This window comes from Sylvia atricapilla, chromosome 29, assembly GCF_009819655.1.
Source record: "Sylvia atricapilla isolate bSylAtr1 chromosome 29, bSylAtr1.pri, whole genome shotgun sequence".
Taxonomy (NCBI): domain Eukaryota; kingdom Metazoa; phylum Chordata; class Aves; order Passeriformes; family Sylviidae; genus Sylvia; species Sylvia atricapilla.
Window position 1 is genome coordinate 1,252,024 of NC_089168.1, and position 21,175 is coordinate 1,273,198.

Sequence of the window (21,175 nt, forward strand, 5' to 3'; positions counted from 1 at the left end):
ATATTTTAAGAGGGACACTACAAGCCACTGCCTGGGATCTTTGAGTAGTCTCCAGGGGTATCTCTTGACAGCAGAAAAATAACCAAGATCTCTGATGCAGATGCATTTTTCTTGTGAAGAAGCAGGTTGGGCTCATTCCAGCAGTGAAGGCAAAGCAGGGTGAGCTAAATACACATTCCCAGCCCATCCCTGGGCTTCTGGGGGCCAGAACTGAGCTAAAACTTTCCCTGCAATTTGCTGTTTTAGCTGATGGCTGTGGGTGGCCACAATCACAATCTGTTTGGCCTTATTAAAAACAAACAAACTGAAAACCAAACCAATTCCCCATTCAGAACAATCACTTAGGTCCATGTCTTCCTTTAACTCCTGTTTCAGTGGCTTGGAGAGCTCTGGTTTCTGTGTGTTCCACCGCTTTTCTTGACCTGAGATCCAAATGTGTGAGAACTACAGAGCAGGAGCAGGGCAGGGGCAGCTGGAGGGGTGGAGGTGGGGGAGAATGGTGGGCAGGAGGAACAGAAGAACAGAGGGTCTGGGCTTGGCTTCACTCAGACTCTGTGGCATTCTTCAGGCTTTGGCTTTTTATGCTCTTTTTGCTGGAGGAGGTTTTGGAGACGATTTTCACACCTGGGTTGGTGCCTTTTGCACTTCCAGAACTGAAATTCCCTCCGCTGGTGCTCAGGGCACTGCTGCCACCTCCAGCATGGCTGTAGCTGCCAGCAGTGCTCAGACCACTCCCTCCTCCAAATCCACCCCCAAGACCACCTCCAGCCCCGAGTCCAAGTCCTCCTCCACTTCCAAAGCTGTAGCCTCCTCCACCTCCTCCGCTGCCAGCTCCAAGACTGAAACTGCTCCCGCCACCTCCTCCAAGGCCAAAACCACTTCCAACACCTCCTCCGAGACCAAAACTGCTTCCACCTCCTCCTCCAAGGCCAAAAGCACTTCCGCCGCCTCCTCCACTCAGGCTCAGTGCACCAAATCCTCCTCCTATGCCAGCTCCACCACCAATGCCGGAGCCGGAGCTGATGACTGCTGCAAGGGAAAGCAACCAGAGGGTTGGAGAGCCACTTCACAGTCATGGAATCATGGGCTGGGCTGGAAGGTGCCATCATCCCATCCCTGTCCCTGCTGTGGGCAGGGACTCCTTCCACCAACCCAGGTTGCTCTAAATCCCATCCAACCTGGCCTTGGACACTTTCAGGGATGGAGCAGCCACAGCTTCTCTGGGGAATCACCTAGTCCCAGGAGGTACCCTCATCAGGACCTTGACCCAGAGGATATGAACCAAACTTCCATCCCCTGTGCAAGCCCCTACTGACAGTGGAGGGCTCCAAAAGTCTTATGTGGACCAAACCTTCCCTTTTCCCAAGGTTTCTCCCAGGCCTTGCTCCCAAAGCTAGACTTTAGGATCCAGAACTATGATACTTACAGTAGCTGATGGGGTTCAGTCCCTCCCCACTGAGCCTGTTGGAGGATTAGAGAAGATTAGAACAAAACTGTGGGGACAGGCAGAGGAACCTACCTCTGATGGGAAAAGGTATAATCACTATTATCCCCACAAGGACTTTGCTGCTACCTGCTCTCCTCGCCCTCCAGCAGCTTCCTGTAGGTCGCAATTTCAATGTCCAGGGCCAGCTTGACATTCATGAGCTCCTGGTATTCCCGGAGCTGCCGGGCCATGTCAGACTTGGCTTTCTGCAGGGCGTCTTCCAGGTCAATCATCTTTGCCTTGGCATCCTTGAGGGCCAGTTCCCCACGCTCCTCAGAGTCACCGATGGCCGTCTGCAGGGTGGCACACTGCAAGGGATGAGGGGGCTTGGAAAGCTGCTCTTCCCTTTTTGTGAGGGTCACCCAAGGAGGAAACTGGGATGTTCTGGCTGGGATGTTCATGGAAAATGTTCCAGCTGAGCTAACACGGCTGGAGTTGAAATGCCAGGCTGGCAAGGATGACTTAATAGTTACATTTTACAGTGTGAAGCCATTTCCAGGCGGGAATTCAACACCTTCAGTGAGGCTGAAAAGCCCCCAATCAGCAAAGCTGAGCAATGGTGTTGAAAGACAACAGAATGGGGCTCTGTTGGCTCCTTTTGCCATTCCTACCTGGTTCCTTGTGTTCTCTATCTCGGAGCGGATCCTCTGGATGAGCCGGTTGAGCTCTGAGATTTCACCCTTCGTGTTGCGCAGGTCATCGCCATGTTTCCCAGCTGTGGCCTGCAGCTCCTCAAACTGAGGTAAGAAGGAAGATATAACTGAACCATCTGAGGTGTCTGGCTGGACAAGACATGGCTCAAAAAACCCCTCTTAGGGACAGCAGGGATTTCCTGCGGCAAATGATAGGTCAGCTCACCTTGGTTTGGTACCAAGCCTCGGCCTCGGCGCGGCTCCGGTTGGCGATGTCCTCATACTGAGCCTTGACCTCGGCAATGATGCTGCTCAGGTCCAGGTCCCGGTTGTTGTCCATGGACAGGATGACGGCAGTGTCGGACACTTGGGCGCTGAGCTGAGCCAGCTCCTGTGGGAAGCACACAGGAGCTGCACTTACCTCTCCCAACCCTCGGAGTGGTGGCAGTCCCCAATCAAGGACAACGGCAGGACGGGAATTGGGGATTTGTCTGTACCGCCTCATAGAGGGCTCGAAGGAAGTTGAGTTCATCGCTTAGGGCATCCACCTTGGCTTCCAGCTCCACCTTGTTCATGTAAGCAGCATCCACATCCTGGAAAAGAGCAGCTGTGGGGACACCTGTGGCACCTGGATCTTCAGCCTCGGTACCTGGGATTCCCAGCACGACTGATCTCCTTTGTGTCTACATGGCCTGTTCTGCGCCTGTGTGTGTTTTGTGGGACAGGAGTGAGAGGAGATTTTGCTTCCCTCCTACAAGACACTCCATTCCTTTTCTGCAATACCATGATCAAATTGTGATTTAAAACCCTTCTAAAGGATGAGGATGCAGCTCCACGAGATCTCCCATCCCTCAGGATATTCCCAATCTGTGCAATGGTTGGGGTTGGCTCAGCATCTGCAGTACCTCCTGTCTCACCCACCTTCTTGAGGACCACAAATTCGTTCTCTGCTGCCGTGCGCCGGTTGATTTCCTCTTCATATCTGCAGGGATAAAGGGAAAGAAGTACTGGATCAGACCTTGGGAAGCAGAACAGGTGTCCAGGTAGGACTGCAAGGTGGTCTGGACTGGGGATGGCATCTCCAAATCAGCCTCCTGGGAACTGTCCAGCTCAAATGTGTGACTCCCATTTCTCAACAGGCAGAAAGGACATTTTTTACTTAATGCAGACAGAACAAAGAAGGTAAAGCTGGTTTAGAGGATTTTCCTTTGCAAGAGCCATTGCAAGACGCTGTGTCTTGGCTGAGCCTCCATTTCTTGATGGGAAAAAAAAAATGTCGATGGACTCTTTTTGGTGTTGAGGAAAAGGAGTCCTGCAGGGAGAGATACCTCTAAGCAGGAGGTATTGGAGGTAATTCGTGATGTTCTGTTACAGAATGGAGCACAAACTGGAGATACATTTTTCCCTTTCCTGGAGAAATTTCCATTAATACGTCTGGCTGGATGTTTGACTTTCAAAAATTGAATTTTTTGAGATGAACTGTAGAATCACAGAACTATAGAATCATAGAACCATAGAATCATAGAATCACAGAATCTTAGAATTACAGAATTGTAGAATAGTAAATTCAGCTGAGTTGGAAGGGACCCATGAGGATCATGGAATCCAACTTCTGGCCCTGCACAGGACACCCTGTGCCTGAGAGCATTGTCCAAACACTCCTGGCACTCTGGTAGCCATTGGGACCACGACCATTCCCTGGGGAGCCTGTTCAGTGCCCAGCCACCCTCTGGGTGAAAACTCCTGCTACTCAATGTTCAGCTAAACAATTTACACCCCGTTTCACACTCACTTGTTCTTGAAGTCCTCCACGAGGTCCTGCATGTTCTTCAGCTCCCCATCCATGCGGCCCCGCTCGCTGAGCAGGTTGGCCAGCTGCCGCCGCAGGTTGTTGATATAGGCCTCAAACAGAGGGTCCAGGTTGCTCTTGCCAGAGTTGTTTTTTTGGCCCTGCTCCTGCAGAAGAGTCCACTTGGTCTCCAGCACCTTGTTCTGCTGCTCCAGGAAGCGAACCTGAGCATTGGGAAGCAGAAGAGGCTTAGGCAGAAGATATCTGTGAGCTGACAGCCAATATTCAATAACTGGGATGATGCATGGCAGGAGCCAAGGGATTCCTGAACTAAGAATTTCCAAACTGGGAATATCCTCTGGATTATCCAGGGTTGTATTAAGCCCAACCTGTAGCTGAGCAAATCCACCCTCAGTGGACAGTTCTCTTCAGAGGCAATTTAATTTAGGAAGCCAACAAGTGATGGTAAGAAAACTTGGGTTCAGCTCTTTCTTCACCAGACAGTGAAGTTCTTCTTTCACACCCTCTGGGGTTTCTTTCCTTGTAAGATATTTATCTTTCTTCGTTAAAGCCAAGGTCTGAATACTAACACTAAAAGGCTTAATTGCCTTTCCTCTTGCTCACACATAAAACATATTTATCCAATTAAAAGCCAAGGAAGGACTTGAGTGGTTGAGTCAATTGAGACAATACAAAAAGGATTTTGTCTTGCAGACAATAAACAACAAAGACCAAGACATCTGGTGTGATTGCCCAGAGAGAGAGTTGTGTTGAGCCACTAGAGCTGGACCCAAAACTGACTTACTCCATTTCAACCAATCTGTGTTATTCCTCAGGAACAAAACCTGGATCCAATCCCATAACTACAATTTTCTTGTTTTGTTTTCTCCCCTGTAAATGTTCAGGACATTGTTGTTCGAGGAAGTTAATGAAGACATGCAGGGAGGAAATGAGTGAAAGACTCAAGATCTCTGAAGTTATATTTTTGTACTTACTAGATCCTCACTTCCCCTCTACCACAGATCCACAGCACTCAATGAAGTCTCACCTTGTCAATGAAAGAAGCAAATTTGTTGTTGAGGGTCTTGATTTGCTCCTTCTCATCTTTCCGCACTTGTTGGATATTTGGATCTATCTCCAGGTTCAGTGGTGCCAGAAGACTCTGGTTCACAGTCACCTCTTGGATTGTACCCACTCCAGACGGGCCACCAGAAAATCCTGCTGGGTTCCTTCCACCACCCAGCCCCGGAGGGAATCCTCCCAGGCCCCCCAGTCCACCAAAGCCAAACCCTCCACCGCTCCCGTGCCCACCACTATAGCCAAGCCCACCAGCACCTCCACCAAAGCCAAACCCACCACCTCCACCACCAAGCCCCAGCCCAAGCCCACCACCAGCTCCACCACTGCCAAGCCCAAAGCCCCCCGCTCCACCACCACCTCCCAGGCCAAGGCCACTAGCAGCTCCACTTCCAAAGGCAGCTCGGAAGCTGCTTCCAACCCCGATGGAAATCCTCTTGCTACCACCAAGGTTGTAGAGGCTCCTGCTGCCAAAACCTCCACCACTGCCAGAACTGCCGCCGCCACCTCCTCCAACGAGCCTTCCAAAGCCACCTCCTCCTCCTGATCGTGCCACAGACACAGAGCTAAAGCCAGCCCTGTTGCTACTTGGAATTATGGCCGAGGCAGCGCTGTAGGATCGGCCTCCACCTCCTGCCCTCATGCTGAGCGTCCTGTTCATCACAGCAGCAGAGAAGGTCCCTGCCCAGCCAGAGAGACTCTGCAGCTCTCTGAGGAAAGGGAATACGGGGGCCCCTTTTATCCTCCAGGGATCTGGGCTTGGTTGCATGGAAGTCCAGTGATCAATTTAGTGCCTTCATGGTTTTGACATGCCAGGAGGCAGCTGTCTCCTTGAGACTTGTTAAACCCTGACTGCACCCAAACACACCTCCTGGGGCAGGATCTGCTCAGCTGGAAAAGTTATCTAACGCCCAGATTTCTGGCAGGGAGAGCTCAGCCTGATGCAAAACCTCTGTCTTCTCATAGAGAGGAGTTATTTTATTTTGTATTATTTTGTGTCCAGTGCCAAGCTGGGAGGGACTTGGAGCAACCTGAGTTAATACAAGGTGTCTCTGCCCATGGGACATGGGGAATGAGATGGTCTTTGAGATTCCTTCCTACCCAAACCATTCTGGGATTCCATGATTCTATAACTTCCTCACTGTGAAAGAAAATAATTTTTAAATGTTATAAAGCCAGATATAATATCTTGGATTCCCAAATCTACTTAAAAGATGCAACACATCAACACAGAGATCAGTGTAGAGTCTTCTGGACTAACTCATGTGACAGACGGTGAGAGCTAAATTATTAAATCTGAACAAAAATAATTCATTCTTCACCTGAAGGCAGAAGGTGGCTTGATGTTCATGAAACCTGACATCCCTTTTGGGGCTCTAATTTATCCAGTCTGCTGTTCCTACTCCATGGGCAGGGACCATCTTTTTGGGATGACTTGACAAAGAGGTTCTGATCAAGTTTTCCTCTTTCCCCTTTCCATATGTAAATATCACCTCAAAATTTGCCCATTTATATTCATTATTTAGCCTATGGCAGGTTTTCTAGGCTTTTCCTGTGGATATTTGCATTTCCAGAACACAACTCCATTCCACACAGAGGCTGTGTTGTGATTTCTCCAGCTAGCTGATGATGTGATTGATGCATTTTCATCTTGACCTAAAAACCATCAGAAGAATCTGATTTTCTGAAGAGCTCTCTGCCCAGCTCTGTAGAACAATGTAATTTGCCCACTTTAGGATGTAGTCACTCCTGAATTTCTGGCTCTCTCTAGCTCTGATTTCTTTCAAAGATCTTTGAACCTTCCATTCAAAATGCTGCCAAAAGCAGATTTAACCAGCATGAAAAACACTCCCACAAATTCTCCTTATTTTACTTCCTGGAGTCCTTGGGAAAAAAGACCAAATACAACAGGGTGTGGTGACACTTTCTGGCATCTCAGACTTTGTGGAACTTGTAGTGTTGAGAGTATTTTATCCCTCGCATGTCAGAGCTCAGCTGGTTTTTGGCATGGGACTGCCCTGGTGGCTTTGCCTGCACCCTGCAGGACTGGAGCTTAAATATATTTAGAGGACAGGACTCTACTTGCCCTTCGAAACCTATCCCTGTGTCCCAGTGCTACAAAATCATTAAGGAGCTAAAATCCCACTGGCATCTCTGAAAGAACAATTAAACAGGTGCTACTGAATACAGAAGAACAAATATCTGATTATCCCTGGAGAAATGCTGCTGGGCAGGCTTGAATGGAAGAGTTGGAACACTGAAAGAGAATTTCCCTTTGCAGTGAGAAATGATGCCCAGATGGTGCAGGTCAGCTTGTTTCTTTTCGGAAAATGTGGGTCCGAATCTGGAATGTCACTTGATATTCATGAGCATCCATTGCCTTGATGATTTGCATACAATTCAAAGCCAGGGTGCGATGGGAAAATGAGATTTTGTCTTCATTGTTCCTTGACCCCAGCAAAGGCAGCTTGTCCTGAAGCTGAAGAACGGGTTCAGATCAGATGTTAGAGCTGAATGAATGTAATGGGATTAAAGGTGGGGCTGCCAAGAAGAGAGAGGGAATTGTCACTTTAGGCTCCCATACTCTTCTCCCCTCGGCTCGTTATCCACAGGGTATGTGAGAGATGCAAAGGCCACCTGAAAAATGCTGCCTTTCCTTCCTGAGCTGGTTGGTGGTCTGGAGGAGCTGAGGGTTGGGGCTCCAGTCCCAGAAGCAGATGTGGCATTTTCATCTGTCTGTTTGGATCAGCTCTGCCAGGCGCTGGGTTCAAGCTGAAAGAGGGAAAGTTGAAGCCAAGTATATGGAAAAAATTCCTCCCTGTGGGGGTGGGGAGGCCCTGCAATGGATTTCCCATTGAGGGATGCTGTGGCTGCCGCATCCCTCAAAGTGTCCAGGGCCAGGCTGGATGGGGCTTGGAGCAACTGGGATAGTGGAAGGCGTCCCTGACCATGGCAGGGAGTGGAACAAGATGGTTAAGATCCCTTCTAACCTAACCATTCCATGAATCCATAGTTTTAGACTCTATCAGTTTACAAAAAGGTCTGTCCAGACTGACACTATGCAGGATTCGATTTCCATCTGCCCCAAACACACATTCTTGGCTTTTTTTTTTTGTCTCTAAAATACAAACCTAACCTACATGAACATCTTCAAGCAGGCAGCAGCAAACATGGGTTTTGCAATAGCTGGGAGTTGAGGACAAGGATGATTAAAGGTTTTCTCCCAGAAATGCAAGAGCTGCCAGACTGCTTTTTTCCCCTGGGGAGCTGGCTGGTGTTTGGTGTTCAGATATTGCTTTGCAGGGAGATGAGCAACATAAATTATGAGCTGTTGGGGCACTGGAAGCTTCTTGGTTTGGGTGTTTCTGCCTGGTATTTACATAGAAATGAGATGGAGCCCAAGTGGTGTTCATGGAGCAGAAAAGATGAAGACAACATTTCCAAAAAAATCTTTAGAGGGGTGAGCTTTGCTTTCTCACTAAGGGGTGACCCCCTTGGCTTTCACCAATCCCCAGCCACTGTGGCATTTCTTAAAATAGAATTATTGCTCTGCTCTCTGTTGATCACATCCAGTATATCACGAGGGGAGCTGGAATGCCTGATGCTGGGAGAGCAGCAGAGGCTGAACTCATCCCGTGGTGGGTTCATCCCCATCCCACCAGTGAGGACAGACTGAGCCTGAGATGGGGGCTGAGCTCATCCCCCAGTCCTGGAGAGGCCAAGAGAAAGAAGCCATGAGTCAGCAGGGAAGTCTTGGAAGCAGAGTGGGACATGGGGGAATAAATTACAGCCCCAGGTTCTCAGTGAGCCTTTCGTGGGCAGATGAAACTACCCACACGCTGTGTTGTTCCAGGCTGGACAAGGACATAGGGATTTCTCCAAGGGTGATGCAGAGCTGGTTCAGGGGCCATTGGCTGTGCCACGGGGAGCTGTGGGAAGGAAGGAGCTGCAGGGCTGGTTGGTTTTCCTGTGATTCCAGCTGTGTATCTGGCTGTGTTGAGTTGTTACCATGGCAAGATCCTCCCAGCCAAGTTGTAGAGACCCATCAGTGGGTCACTGTCCAGGAGAACTGGGAGCCCTGCAGAACTCTGGGACATTGGGACAATGCTCAAACATCTGCTGATATTTTTGAGGTGTCCTGTGCAGTGCCAGGACTGGGATTCCATGATCCTTGTGGGTCCCTTCCCACCCACGATATTCCATGATTCTATGACCCTCATAGAGAAAAAGGAGAAGATGATGTGATTTCTCCTAAATCCCAGTTTCCTAAGATTGTGAGAGATTTTCCTTCCCCGGAGGGGCATGTCCAGCCACATCTCCAGACCCTGCTCTTTGTGTGAGTTCACATATTTTTAGAAAGGTGGGTGTTGAGGAAGAAGCCCCTGATGCTGCATTTTGGGAAACTGAACTTTCCTCTTCTAAAATCAACCCGCTCTCATGAGAGGGTTTCATGGGTGTGGTGTAGGATTATTGTCCTGTTGCTCCCTGAGCTGGTTCTCACTGATTTCTTTAGACAAGGGCCTGGCTGCCTTTTGGTTCCATCTCCAGAGATTCCAGACACTGTGGGAGATCCCAACTAAACTACATATCCCACAGATGGTTAAATAACCTCCTTTCCAGACTTCCTTGTGGCCACACTAACCAGTGGATGGAATATAGGTATGCAAAGGTGCTTCAGGAAGGAGAGCAGACAAAAGCTTCTTGAAGCTCCAAACTCCACCTGTTTGGAGAGTCAGGTTTGAGGAAATTTCTGTGATTTGCAATATCAGGGAGGGAAATAAAGCCCAGCCAGTGCAGCATGAATTATGCATGGAGTTTATTGAAGGTACAGCTGAAAGTCTGGAGTAAGCGAAGGGTAATAACTCTGTTCACTTACACATTAAAAGCTTTAACTCCGTCTATTGCACACAGGAAAAACAACGCATGCATTTAACTACAGAAATATAAGGTGCTCGTCGGGGCATAATTAAAATCTGCTCTACCAAACACGGTGTAGCAACCTGGACCAATTTGCATAAGCATTCCCTACCCTCTTGTAAACAGGAAAAATTGGATTTTCTGCTGTCATTAAAGAAGTTAAATTACAGCTGCAGCTTCATCTCAGACAATTAAATTGTGGCTTCTCTCTCTGAAGTTGGGATGACCAAATTTTTCATCCTTTTGCAATAGCTGCATTAGGGAAAGAAATTCTCTGCTGGAAAGGGGTCAAGCAGGGAAGGGTGATTGAAAAGCCAAGATGATGTGTGGAGACAGGAATGGTCTCTGAAATGAAAATCTCACCTGGCTGAGGGGGGCAGGTGGGGGGTTCCCCCAAGAAAGACAACAGAGAGAGGTTGGGTTGTGTCAGGCAATGGGTTTAGGCAGAGCGATATCCTAGTGCATGGTCGTGTGATCCCTGTGGCTGTCAGAGGGAGGGGGAATACTGTTTTTATTGCAGAAATGCTGATTATTATAAAATCTGCCGCGTGGGGCCCCGGCGGTCTCTACCGGGTCGTCCTGACGACGCGCACGGCTGTGCTGAATCTGTTCCCGCAGACCCCCGGGGCCGCGGGGATGATGACGGGCCCGGGGCCGCACTGCTCCACCCCCGCGCACACCACGTTGCCCAGGTTGCCCAGGTTGCCCAGGTTGCCCATCGCGGGGCCGCACTGGACCCCGTCCACCCCGGTGATCACTTCTCTCCCCACGCAGCTGACCGCGCTTCTGGCCCCGAATCCTGCCCCGACCTTGGGGACACAATCCACGCTCCGGGTGCTGAACCCGGCGTTTCCGAAGGACGAGACCATGCCCAGCCCCGCGCCGGCCCCTCCGCTCTTGACGGTGCATTTGCCTCCAATTCCAGACAGGGATCGGCACTCCCCGACCGTGCCCCCGCCGCTGACCACGGCTGCGGGACAAAAAACAAGCTCCGTCACGCCCAGAGCAGCGAAAACCCGGCTCAAAAGGAGCGTTACAAACTTAAAAGGCTTATAAGAAATTAAGGTGGGGGTCATTAACTCACCTACGCTCACAGGGTTGCCGGTGCATATCCTGTCAAGGAAAGAAACGTCTCAGAGATGTATTTAGGGACATATTCCTCGAATAGAGCCCAGCCACTGCCTCCTTAGAAACCTGACATGTCCTTGGCTCTTTAGGTGCACCCTGCTGGGAGACCCGTGTTCAAACTGCCCACCAAAGCACTGCAGGGTTGGATCCCTAATTCCACGGTCATACTAATGTCCCATCCTCTTTTTGGATGAGAGTGATCATCCCCTCTGCACCCGGTGGGAGGGAAAAGGGACCCTGCTCTCCTCTGCAGCCCTGGGTGCAGTATTTCTTTCTCCTTCCACTGTCTTTTGCTGGCCATCCTTACAGGACTGCTCCTACCTGCTCTCTTCTCCCTCCAGCAGAGTCCTGTAAGTGGCAATCTCAATGTCCAGGGCCAGCTTGACGTTGAGCAGCTCCTGGTAGTCCCTGAGCAGACAGGCCATCTTGTCCTTGGCCTGCTGCAGAGCTGTCTGCAGGTCAACCAGCTTCTGCCGGGCATCCTTGAGGGCACAGTCTCCCCGTTGCTCAGCATCACAGATAGCTGTCTGCAGGGCTGAGATCTGGGGATAGACACAGGAGGACATTCCCACAAAGGTTCAGTAAAGGAAAGTAAAGAGCAAAGCCCATCCAGTCCCATCTCCATGGGCAGGGACACTGTCCACTAGCCCAGGCTGATCCAAACCACATCAAACCTGGCCTTGGACACTTCCAGGCACAATCTCTCTGGGCAAGAAGGCAGCCAAGGGTGATATCAAAGGATATCTCCACAGCTTTGCTCATATGACTCCTTATTTATTGGCCAGGAAGTGTCAGCCAAGATTTAGGCTGGATTTGTGGTGGTCAAGCTATTTGGGATGAAGAGGATGGAATCTGTTGGCTGCAACCTGGTGGGAACCCACAGCAAACAATTATTCTGGTACCGGCAAACCAACACACTTCTTATTTGCCAAGTGAGAAATAAATCTGCTCTTTTCTACGCATGAACAGCAGATGAGAAGGTAAAATAGATCTAATCTGGGGCAGGGGGTTCTTTGCAGCTCCACAGGGTGGGAGCTGGTAGGACAATGACCTTTGATGGAGGAGCTGCGCTTCCAGGTGGATCCATCCCTTGGTCCTACCTGTTTCTTCACGTTGTCTGACTCACACTGCAGCTTCTGTATCATCCTGTTGAGCTCGGCAATCTCACTCTGATTGTTCCTCAGGTCATCACAGAACTTGCCCCGGCTGCTGTGGAGTTCCTCCAGCTGTTGCATAGGAATAGGATGATGTCAATGCACCCAAATCGCCCCTTCCCAGGGCCCCCTACTTTCCTGGGAAGATGGAAGTCTCCAGAGCTGCACCAAGGTTGGTGTCTCCAGGGCACCACCCAGACATGGCCTCAGCCTGGACAAGAGTCTCAGGTGAGTCCTGGACTTGCTGGTCTTGGAGGCCTTTTCCAGCCTTGGGGTTCTATGATTTGCCCTTTGGGAAGCAAAGATGCTCCTCAAGGTGCACAAAGGGGACATCTCTGAACACTCTGCTCTGCTCTGCTTGCACTGAAGTATCTCAAACCACACTTTTAAGGTTGGTTTGGGTTTGGGTTTTTTGGTACAACTTTCTTAAGCAAACTTAAGCTAATACACAATGTGGGGTGGGTTAAAGTTGCATCATGGTCTCAGAAATGGTCTGTCATGGAAATTCATGGAATACTCACTCTGGTTTGGTAGAAAGCCTCCACCTCAGCCTTACTCTTCTGGGCAATCTCCTCGTAGCAGCACTCCACACTTTTGATGATGCCCTCCATGTCCAGGTCCCGGCTGTTGTCCATTTGCACGATGACAGAGGTGTCACACAGCTGACAGTCCAGCTGAGCCCTCTCCTGCGGGACCAGAGCATCAGTTCCATTCCCCCAACCAGCCCCAGCCAGGCCAGCAGCAACCCCTGTGTGGGGGGTCTGGTTGCAGGAGGTTCTCCCCTCAACTCCCAGTGTAGAGGTCGCCAGGTGGGCAACTCATGTCCAGCAAGACCTGGCAGCTGGCACCTCTTTTGGTGGCATAACATGGGATGGCTGCATGCACTTCCCTAAGAAAGGGCAGGGAATCCTGGTGGAACAACCCACTCCTGCATTCCTGGCTCTGCCAGTGCTTTCCTGGACTGGGAACCCTTTGGAAGTGAGTTCTTTGGGCCCCACTCAACCCCACTGAGGGGGTTTAGCTCAAAGAAGTGTCAATGTAAAGTGTCCCCTGTGTGTTTTGTTAAAAACTTGTGGAATTTCAGACAGAAGTGTTATTTTCATTAAAATATTTTGACTAGTGTAAAAAAAAAAATCAAGTGCTAGAAATATTTGGCAAGTGCAAGGATGGTTTGGATTAGAATTTGAGAGGTTTTCAGGCGAAAGATCCCTCCCCTTGTGGGCAGCAATGTAGGAGACAACCAAGACACTCTTTCCCTTCCCAGAGTAGGTGTGACAGTACTGTTATCAAATATGTCTAAAAGACATACAGTTCTGAGCTGCAATTCCAGGATTTTCAGAAAAAACAACTTTCCCTGCACTCTTGGTGTAAGACTCAGGTGGGGAGGGCAGGGGATGATGATCTGCTCCCTAGAGAGCAGATTGGGTCATGAGCCCTTACCTCAGCATAGATGCACTTCAGGAACTCCAGCTGCTGCCGCAGGAGACCCACCCTCACCTCCAGCTCCTCCTTGGTCAGGTAGAGACAATCCACATCCTGGAGAGATACCAATAATTTGGTGAAAAGAGATGAAGGAACGATTGTGGCAAATTCTGGGTTTTCTTTAGATTTGGAGGAAACCCCATTGTTTCCAACCCTTAGTGCTATGTAGGTTTGGGCTGCATGTGCTGGAAACTTCAGAGGCTTTCCAGATTCCTTGGATTGCCTCATTTATGGGGCATCAGGCTGTGCCATAGTGCCAGGACCCCCTACTTCTCCCACTGACCCCCAGGGCCAGGGTTTGCCCACCCTCAGCTGATCCTGACTCACCTTCTTGAGCACCACAAACTCATTCTCTGCTGCCGTGCGTTTGTTGATCTCATCTTCGTACCTGCAGGAAGTGGAGTGGGGGGATGCTGAGCCCTGCGGGTCCCATCTCCATCACCCATCTGTCCAGTGCAGACCATGGGAAATGAGATTTCACTTTGCACCTTATTTTTTATCATTAATTTTGCTTCATTGCTGTTTCTTACCCCCTCACTGGGCTTTACTCAGCAGTTTTAGCCACACCAGTGGTTTGGATGGTAAGAGTCAGTGGACAGAAAATCCAGCCAAACCACCAGCAACTCAGAGCTGGAGGCTTGGATTGCTGCTTCCAGCCCTTCTGCTTTGTGAGATGTTTTTCCAGAGCATCCAGGACTCTGCTCAGAATGTTTATGGGGAGACTGTGACCAAAATACCTCAGGGGAAGGTCAGGAACTTGAGCAACCTGTGAAACTCCAGGGTGCAGTAGGTAGCACAGTCAGGGCACAATGACTCAGTAATTTGGATCTGCAAGAACTTTCACAAGATATTATGAGTTGGACTCGCTTGGTGGTGGCTCAGAAAGAAAAAACACCTGAGTTGATGAACTCTGGGGAAAGTTGATCCAGTGACCTGGTTTATGGCTTAGTAGGGCACATGGGGAGATATTAGGGAGTATCTACAGCTTCGACTGAAAAAAACAAATCCCACATTCTCTCTGGGAAGAGAGACTGAATCCCAACATGATGTGGTTAAAGAGTGGGGTGGAGGAGATCGGCTGAGGGTTTTGTTTGTTTTGTGGGAATGGAAGGCACTGGAGAAGACACAGGCACAGGTGATGGGAGAGATTTGATATGGCAAACCATGGGGGTATGCAGGAGGCAGGGGAAAAGTGGTTTCCTATCCTGCTCCATAAGGAACCTGGGCTTGAAGACATCTTCCAGTCCCTCAGCAGCATCTCCAGTGCAGCACTGGATGCCTAGTGCAGGAAATTCGCCCAGTACTGCAATGACTTGCCCTGTGCCCGTTTGTTGAACCATCCAGTGCAATTTCCTTGGATTCACACTCAGGAACACCACCCAGGCCAGCAATGTCTGGGCCTGCAGCTTCCCTGTGTGTGACTTACTTGCACTTGAACTCCTGAACTAAGTCGCGCAGGCACCGCTCCTCATTCTCCAGCCGCTCACGCTCCCCCATCACACACTCCAGCTGCTTCCTCAGGTTGCAGATGAAGTTCTCAAACACAGGCTCCAAGTTTCTCCGGGACGCTGGGAGCACATACTGCTGCAGCAGCTCCCACTTGGTGGTTAGCACCTTGTTCTGCTGCTCCAGCAGCCGCACCTGGGCAGGGAAGAGATGGGAGAGTCAGGATCTCCTGTCCCAGGGCTTCTGCACTTCCCAAAGGGAAAAGTGAAAATCAAATCAGAATTGTAAATGGTCAGGTGCTGCTGTCTCAGGGGATTGAGTGGGATCAGCATCTTCTCTGAGCTAAACTGATCCCACCCAGCACTCGAATCTCAGGCTGAGCAACATCAGTGCCTTCACATTGTGTTGAGGCCGAGCCTGGGTTCAACCAATGCTGGCTCAGCCAAACACCTCCCCTCCTCCCCACGAACCAGATCCTCTGCTTCCCGATGGGCCCAGGGCTAACAAGCCTTTCTCAGCACTAAAAGCTCCATCCAGGACTTCATTTGGATGTATCTGATTTAAACTGCAGTTGTGGATACTTATCATGCATTTCCGCTTCTAGATTAAAGGGCTCTCTAGGAGCTTGATGGGTCATGAATAAGTCATTTTACAAATGGGAAGAAGCAGGAGTTGCTGCTTCTAGGTGGATTCAGTTTTTCCAGTTGCAGAACAACTCTCCAGGAAAATCAAGATCAGATCAGAAAGAGCAGATTTTCTTTGCTGTTTGAAAAATTCTTTCCCTTAACAGCTCTCTAAACAGTAATGAAAACCCTTAAATGTAGCCAAGAAAACAATGATAAAATTTTAGGACATCTTTTTAGGAAATCACCAAATCATTTCATTCACAGATTGGAGGGACAGAGAAATTATAATAGTTCCTCCCATTTTAGTTAAATTCATCCTTTCACGTCACCTTCATGAAACACAAGCTATTTTGAGAATGCAGAAGTCCTTTGGAGTTATAAATTTGTGAGAGCAACATCAGATTATACACTTGAAATGAAATTTCCTATCCTTCTGTGTCTTCACCTCATCACTCACAGGCTTGGATTTACTATATCCCTGGAGCTGTGCCTGACTGAGCTCTTTAGCAGATTGGTGACCATCCAAAGGTACAACACTGGTGGCATTACCTTGGTGCAAGGCTTAAATCCAGAACGTCTCCAGGCCAGGACCACCATGGCTCATCAGAAATGTTTAAATACTAGGGCACCAGGAGAAACAGCTCTCCCTGTTGTTTCTGGGGACATGCACCCTTTGGAGCCAAGGGACATGGGGCAGGGAAAGTGGAGTCTCACCTTGTCAATGAAACAGGCAAACTGGTTGTTGAGGTTCTTGATCTGCTCCTTCTCATGGGTCCGCACTTGGCACTCCTCGGGGTCCACGCCCACACACAGGGGCTTGAGGAGCTCTGGGTGGATGCTGACGCCACGAATCCCCTCGGACCTCCCTCCGCCGATGCCGATGCCAGCGCCGTAGCCCCCCATGGCCACGCCGTCCCCCAGGCCTCTGTAGCTGCCCAGGCCCCCGAAGGTCGCACAGTTCCCAAAGCCCACGACGGTGCCAAAGCGGCCCCCGCCGTAGGCGATGCCGCAGCGCCCGACGCCGGCATTGCCATAGACGCCGCTGCGGCAGCTCCCGCCGAAGGAAATCCTTTGCCCTCTGCCCAGGTCACAGACACTGCGGCTGCTGAAGCCACCGATCCCACACCTCCGTCCTACGGGCTGGCACACGGAGGCTGAGCTGCTGTTGGCCCTGCCTAGGCCGCAGACAGCGGATGCCGAGGAAAAGCCTCGTCTTCCCAGGATGGAGCCAGAGGTGTAGCACTGTCGGCTCATGGTGGCTGGGGTTGGTGGGCAGTGACGGCGACGCGGAGGAGCAAGAGAGGAGCAGAGACTGGAAGAAGGAGATCTCCTTTAGCTCCTCTGAGGCAGAGCCCTTCTCCTTATATACATTTCAGGAGGTGCCTCAGATGCAAAAATTTAATTTATCCACTGGGTTTGGCCTGCCTGGCAGCAAGGAATGGCTTCCAACATTTTAAACCCACAGCAAACACTTCTATCTCATATGAAATAATGTGGAAATTAAAATAAACTGCTTTGCTTGCAAGCTTCAGTTTCAGGACTTATATTTTACTTAATTAATCTGCTTCCTTATTGTGTAATTATAGTTTAGCAAAATAATTCAAGGAGTTTTTATTCATGGCTTGTTTACGGTTTGGTTTCACCACAGCATTTAATTACGTTTCAGGACCTCCTGCAAAATGTCATGGGGATGCCACCCCTTTCAGGGTCTGTGGCAAGCTCTGGGCAGGCTCTTGAGCAATGACCACTGCTGACAGGGAGAGGGAAGGCGGATCCATCCCGGCTCAGCACTGACGTTGTTGGGAGTGTTCTCGTAAGCATTTATTCCTTCCTCTTGTGGGGATGGCTGTGGCTCTTGGAGGGAATTCGGGCGCTGACCAGCAGGATGGGGTTGGTGGTTTCCATGTTTGTGGAGCAGGAACCGCGTGAGGTGGTACCAAGGATGAGTTTGGTAATGGGGAAGATGCTCTGGGAAACTGGGGGTTCACGGAATCTTGGAGTCATGGAATGATCGGGCTCAGAATGGACCTTAAAGTTTATCTCATTCCACCTTCTGCTGTGAGCAGGGACACCTTTCTCTATCCCCGGTCATTGCAAGCCTCATCCAAACTGGCCTTGGTCACTTCCAGGGAAGGGGCAGCCACAACTTCTCTGGACAACCTGTGCCATAGCTTCTCTGGACAACCCAAGGCTTCCGCTGGGCCTTAGAACACCTGAAATTGAAGATAAGGCATTTCTGGGATATGGTAGTGATTTATTACTAGTTATGTGCCCAGGGAAGATGCGAAATTTTGAACAAGGATGTAATGGGACCAGGACACACAACAGATTCACCTGAACAGGAGAAGTAACAAAGAAGAGAAGAGTTACAAGCAGGTTGAGAAATGTCAGCTGGAGTGAATGTTTTGCCTGGTCATTCCTTGACACACCTTTTTGACATTAAATCCCTCCAGTAGTATCTGGTAATGAGAAGGCATTGTCCCATCTTAATTAAAATTCTTAAAAAGATTTTTGAATTTTTTTTTTAAACAAATAAAGTTCCTTTTTTTGCCTTAAAAAGGGGGTCTAATCACAGAAACACAAAGGATTGCAGAGCTTGCCCTGAGAAACCTTTACATCTTTGCTGGGGCAAAATTAACGGGTTCTGGTCAGACTCAGTGCTGCTGTCAATGTGAAATGTAGTTAAAATTAAAAGTCAGGAAAAAGAATCAGGATATTTAGAATATTTCCTGGAAGGGTCTTTCCTTTTCTTTTAACAGGTCTCATAATGAATTGAAATTAAAAAAAAATACTATATTTAATTATAACCATGTAGTAGTTCCATTATAGTTATGTTGGTCTGAGTATATTGGGATGCACATCTTGCAATGGGATGTACTTTCATAGAATCATGGAATGGTTTGGGTTGGAAGGAACCATAAAACTCAGGTCATTCCAACCCCTTGTTGTGGCCAGGAACACTTTTCACTATCCCAGATTACTCTCATTCACAGATAGTTGGAGAAATCAAATGGGCTTTTGGGCACCACATCCTTCGTGTTGCTTCAAGGTAACCCAAGCACTAGGACCTCTTGCATGCAAGTGAAAAAAGAAGAAATATTTTGGAAATGAGTTTTATTTTGCACCAAAGCATTGGTGCAATCCCTGGAAAAGACACGGGGTGTGTGGTCTGAGGCCAAACATGGAGCACTGCCTGGGGACAGGGTGTTCACGGATAGGACAAAACATCACTGAGCCCTTAGGGAGGTCCAGACATGACCTTCATGAACTTTTTTACGTTGGCACAACCACAGGCAAGCTGAAAACAGGGAGAAGCCAGGCTCTAGTCCTGCTTTCCATGTGGCCCAGCCCTGCACGGCTGCAGGATTGGGAGCAGCCGCTGCTCCGAGCTCTGCTGCCCAGCAGGACCGCAGAGACACTGCATCTCCTCTTCATGGCAAGAAGGACACAGCCCTTTTCCCCTGAGGACGACAACTTTCCAGTTTTTCCAGCTGTGAGAAATCTTCATCTGGCTGGGGTCAGGTCCCAGTTATCCCCTGTATCTCTGCTCAGCCACTGTGGAGTGCCTTGTGACACGAGGGACATGGATTTCAGAGCTATAGACCCTCCAAACCCCTGGTTTTGTTGTAAAACAGGGAAAATGCTGCTCATGGGACAATCACCCTCCACCAGCTGCAAGCCTTGCTAGCCCTTCTGGTGTATGAAGAGTTCTAGGGCTGTTCCTCCACAACAAACCTGATATTCAACCTCTGGCTTCTGCTCCTGTCCCTATGAAGTGGCTTTTCCAGGTGCCCAGCCTTGCACATCAGAGGAAGTCAGTCCAGGGCAGTGCCTGTGGTTTGCAGCTGCTGAGCTTTCACAAAGCTGGTTCAGAGTCACATGGTGGAGGTTCCACCAACTTCAAAGCAGGAAGGACTCCGATGGGGTTTGGGCTTCCCAGGAGAAGGGTTGCAATGGCTTTCATGCACAGGTCATCTTCCTTGAGACCTTTTCACATGTCCTCTTTTTGTCCTGGCTGGTTGGGGGTGAGATGGTGTTGGCAGAGAGGCATGAACCTTCCTCTTTCCAAGAAGGATATGAAACCACTTCTCTCAGGGATTCATGTTTGATTTAAACCTACAGCTTCCACTCAGGTTTACAGGGGAAAACCCTGAGCTGCTTGGCCCTAAACATTCCTTGAGCTGTGGTGGCTTTCATGAGACTTTAACACCTCTGAAATTTACATCTGCCCAGATAAATTCATTCTGCTTAAGCGCCTACTAAACTGGGACCTGCTAAGCCACCCCTGCAGACAGGGAGAGCCTGGGGGTGTTTCCAACCTCTTGTTGGGATTCTGGCTGGAAAAACCACCCAACAGCCTCCCGAGTCTGCTTTTCTCAATGAGAAAAGCACTTTTCAAGACCCTCTCCTGGAAAAACAGAGCTGTCAGGGCCTGGTGATGGTGGTGAGCTCCCTCCCTCCCTGCAGGCTGGGCAGTTTTTGTGGGTCCCTGCAGAAGGGACACAAAGTCACCATGAAAAGGGTTAATGAGGCCCCCAGGACACCTCCCACTGGTTTTGCTGGCCGTGCTCTCCAAAGGTGGCTGTTCCCTATCTCTTTAGTGCAGCTTCATTCCACTCCCACATCAAAGCAGACAGGGATTAGTGGGGACTGGGGTAGAGATGATGGTCTGAAACTGGGAACCAGTAACCTTGCTCCACAGCTGCTCCTCACCCTCAGCCTGGATCGTCCCAGTCCATTTATGCTGCTCCGGGGCAAAGAGATGGAAAAGATAATTCCTGAGGTTCCTTCCAGGCTGTTCCATGATGTTCCATGATGTTCCAGGCTATTTCACATCTGCCCATATGTACTGCTTGCATTTGAGGTGCTTCCAGGTATGACCTTCCCAAATCTTCTCCCTTCCTTCTGCTGGACGGTGGATGACCCGTGTGGTCCCATCAGGAGTGTTAGGGTGTTGTGACAGTCTGTTCAGAGAACAAAATGAGCAGATACGACCCACCTGTGTTCCATGGCAGCCAGGAGGGACAACACCTCCTAGGGGCACCAGGCCAGGGCCAGCCAGGCCAGGGGTTGTCCTGCTTTGCTCCAGGCTGAGGCAGCCTCACCTCCACTGGGGGGACAGATTTGGGTGCTACAAGATAAGGAAGACCTAAAGATGTTGGAGAGAGTCCAGAGGAGGGCCGTGGGGATAAGGAGGGGTCTGGAGGGGCCACACAAAGCCAGGCTGGAGGGGTCTGAGGGAAGACTCATCAGGGGCTGCATCTTCATCTCAAGGAGCAGCTCCAATCTCTGCTCTCTGTGAGCAGTGACAGGACCCAGGAAACAGCTGTGTCAGGAGGGTTAGGTTTGATATTGGGAAAAGGGTCTGCCTACAGAGGGTGGACAGGCACAGAACAAGTTTTCTAGGAAATGGTCACAGGCCCAAGAGCTCCAGGAGC

General features: G+C 49.8%; 2 protein-coding genes across 2 annotated transcripts; both read right to left on the minus strand.

Moving 5' to 3' along the window:
- Positions 1-541: 541 nt before the first annotated feature.
- On the minus strand, positions 542-5,753 carry LOC136372753 (keratin, type II cytoskeletal 5-like). Its single transcript, XM_066337499.1, has 9 exons — positions 4,956-5,753; positions 3,911-4,131; positions 3,040-3,100; positions 2,616-2,711; positions 2,345-2,509; positions 2,098-2,223; positions 1,574-1,794; positions 1,427-1,461; positions 542-1,029 (listed from the first exon to the last, which is right to left on the minus strand). The coding sequence occupies exons 1-9, from the start codon at positions 5,751-5,753 to the stop codon at positions 542-544; spliced, it is 2,211 nt and encodes a 736-aa protein (XP_066193596.1).
- Positions 5,754-9,822: 4,069 nt separating this feature from the next.
- LOC136372754 (keratin, type II cytoskeletal 4-like) lies at positions 9,823-16,991 on the minus strand. The gene is made up of 9 exons (XM_066337500.1): positions 16,452-16,991; positions 15,092-15,306; positions 13,993-14,053; positions 13,624-13,719; positions 12,705-12,869; positions 12,130-12,255; positions 11,351-11,571; positions 10,986-11,014; positions 9,823-10,871 (listed from the first exon to the last, which is right to left on the minus strand). The coding sequence occupies exons 1-9, from the start codon at positions 16,989-16,991 to the stop codon at positions 10,468-10,470; spliced, it is 1,857 nt and encodes a 618-aa protein (XP_066193597.1). The 3' UTR covers positions 9,823-10,467.
- Positions 16,992-21,175: the final 4,184 nt, after the last annotated feature.

Excerpts from the sequence above, each read along its gene's own strand:
- LOC136372754 (XM_066337500.1), bottom strand. The coding sequence starts at position 16,991 with ATGAGCCGACAGTGCTACACCTCTGGCTCCATCCTGGGAAGACGAGGC. Across the intron at positions 14,054-15,091 it reads GTTCAGGAGTTCAAGTGCAA|GTACGAAGATGAGATCAACA; the intron begins GTAAGTCACACA and ends CACTTCCTGCAG. Across the intron at positions 12,256-12,704 it reads AGGCTTTCTACCAAACCAGA|CTGGAGGAACTCCACAGCAG; the intron begins GTGAGTATTCCA and ends CCTATGCAACAG.
- LOC136372753 (XM_066337499.1), bottom strand. The coding sequence starts at position 5,753 with ATGCAACCAAGCCCAGATCCCTGGAGGATAAAAGGGGCCCCCGTATTC. Across the intron at positions 4,132-4,955 it reads TTGCTTCTTTCATTGACAAG|GTTCGCTTCCTGGAGCAGCA; the intron begins GTGAGACTTCAT and ends CCCAATGCTCAG. Across the intron at positions 1,795-2,097 it reads TAGAGAACACAAGGAACCAG|TGTGCCACCCTGCAGACGGC; the intron begins GTAGGAATGGCA and ends CATCCCTTGCAG.